This window comes from Phytophthora parasitica (genome assembly GCF_000247585.1).
Source record: "Phytophthora parasitica INRA-310 unplaced genomic scaffold supercont2.36, whole genome shotgun sequence".
NCBI classification, from domain to species: Eukaryota; Oomycota; class Peronosporomycetes; order Peronosporales; family Peronosporaceae; genus Phytophthora; species Phytophthora nicotianae.
The window spans coordinates 545,982-546,705 of NW_008649022.1; the positions used below are offsets into that span (position 1 = coordinate 545,982).

Sequence of the window (724 nt, forward strand, 5' to 3'; positions counted from 1 at the left end):
GTATTTTGCAGCAAAATCCACCGTGGTTGTGAACATGGTTTTGTAAGCATACCCGTGTTCGGTTCGCACGAACATATACACCCACGGTACGAAGGATCGTCTGTAGGTACGGTTGTCGTAGACACCACAAGCCGTCCCGAAACAGACCAGTGTCCATAGATCTACAAGACATTTAGAGAAGTTAAGTTAGAAAAATAAAATAAAACGCTACAAATAAGTAAAAAAAATGAGAAACACATACTGAAATCGATTCGATATGTGCCATCGGTCAAACCGACAACTCCGTCAGTATTTTGTGCCTCCACCGAGTAGTACACATGACAAAAGATGCGTCTTGACGTACAAATGAAACCAAACGAAGTAGCTTCTTTTCCATCCTCGTCGGTGAAACTGTGGTCGAACGTATTCAGAATAATTAGGTCATTCTGAAATTCCAAGTCTTTTTCAGCAAATGTACGTTTGTCGTTCTGAACATCAAAGCCACCCATCCAACCGAAGAAAACGTCAAGATCAGAGCACATCCGCGGACTTGCCCATCCGCGGACTTGCCCAGTCCATCATGACAGTAAAATTCGGAATTTCCCAAGCATTTTTACTGCTTTTTTTCAGCGAAGCCTTGCGGTTTTTGAGCATAATCTCGTCCGGGTCTTTGCCTGCTTCACTTTGTCCTTCTTATACCTTTTCAACAAAAGCAGGCGTATGCGTTTGGGCTCCGCACCTCCTC

The 724-nt window shown here is 43.8% G+C and overlaps 1 protein-coding gene across 1 annotated transcript; it reads right to left on the minus strand.

The window, feature by feature from the left end:
• Window positions 1–268: 268 nt before the first annotated feature.
• On the minus strand, window positions 269–376 carry PPTG_13753 (hypothetical protein; the record flags this gene model as incomplete). Its single annotated transcript, XM_008910142.1, has 1 exon — window positions 269–376. The coding sequence occupies one exon, from the start codon at window positions 374–376 to the stop codon at window positions 269–271; it is 108 nt and encodes a 35-aa protein (XP_008908390.1).
• Between the last annotated feature and the right edge of the window lie 348 nt (window positions 377–724).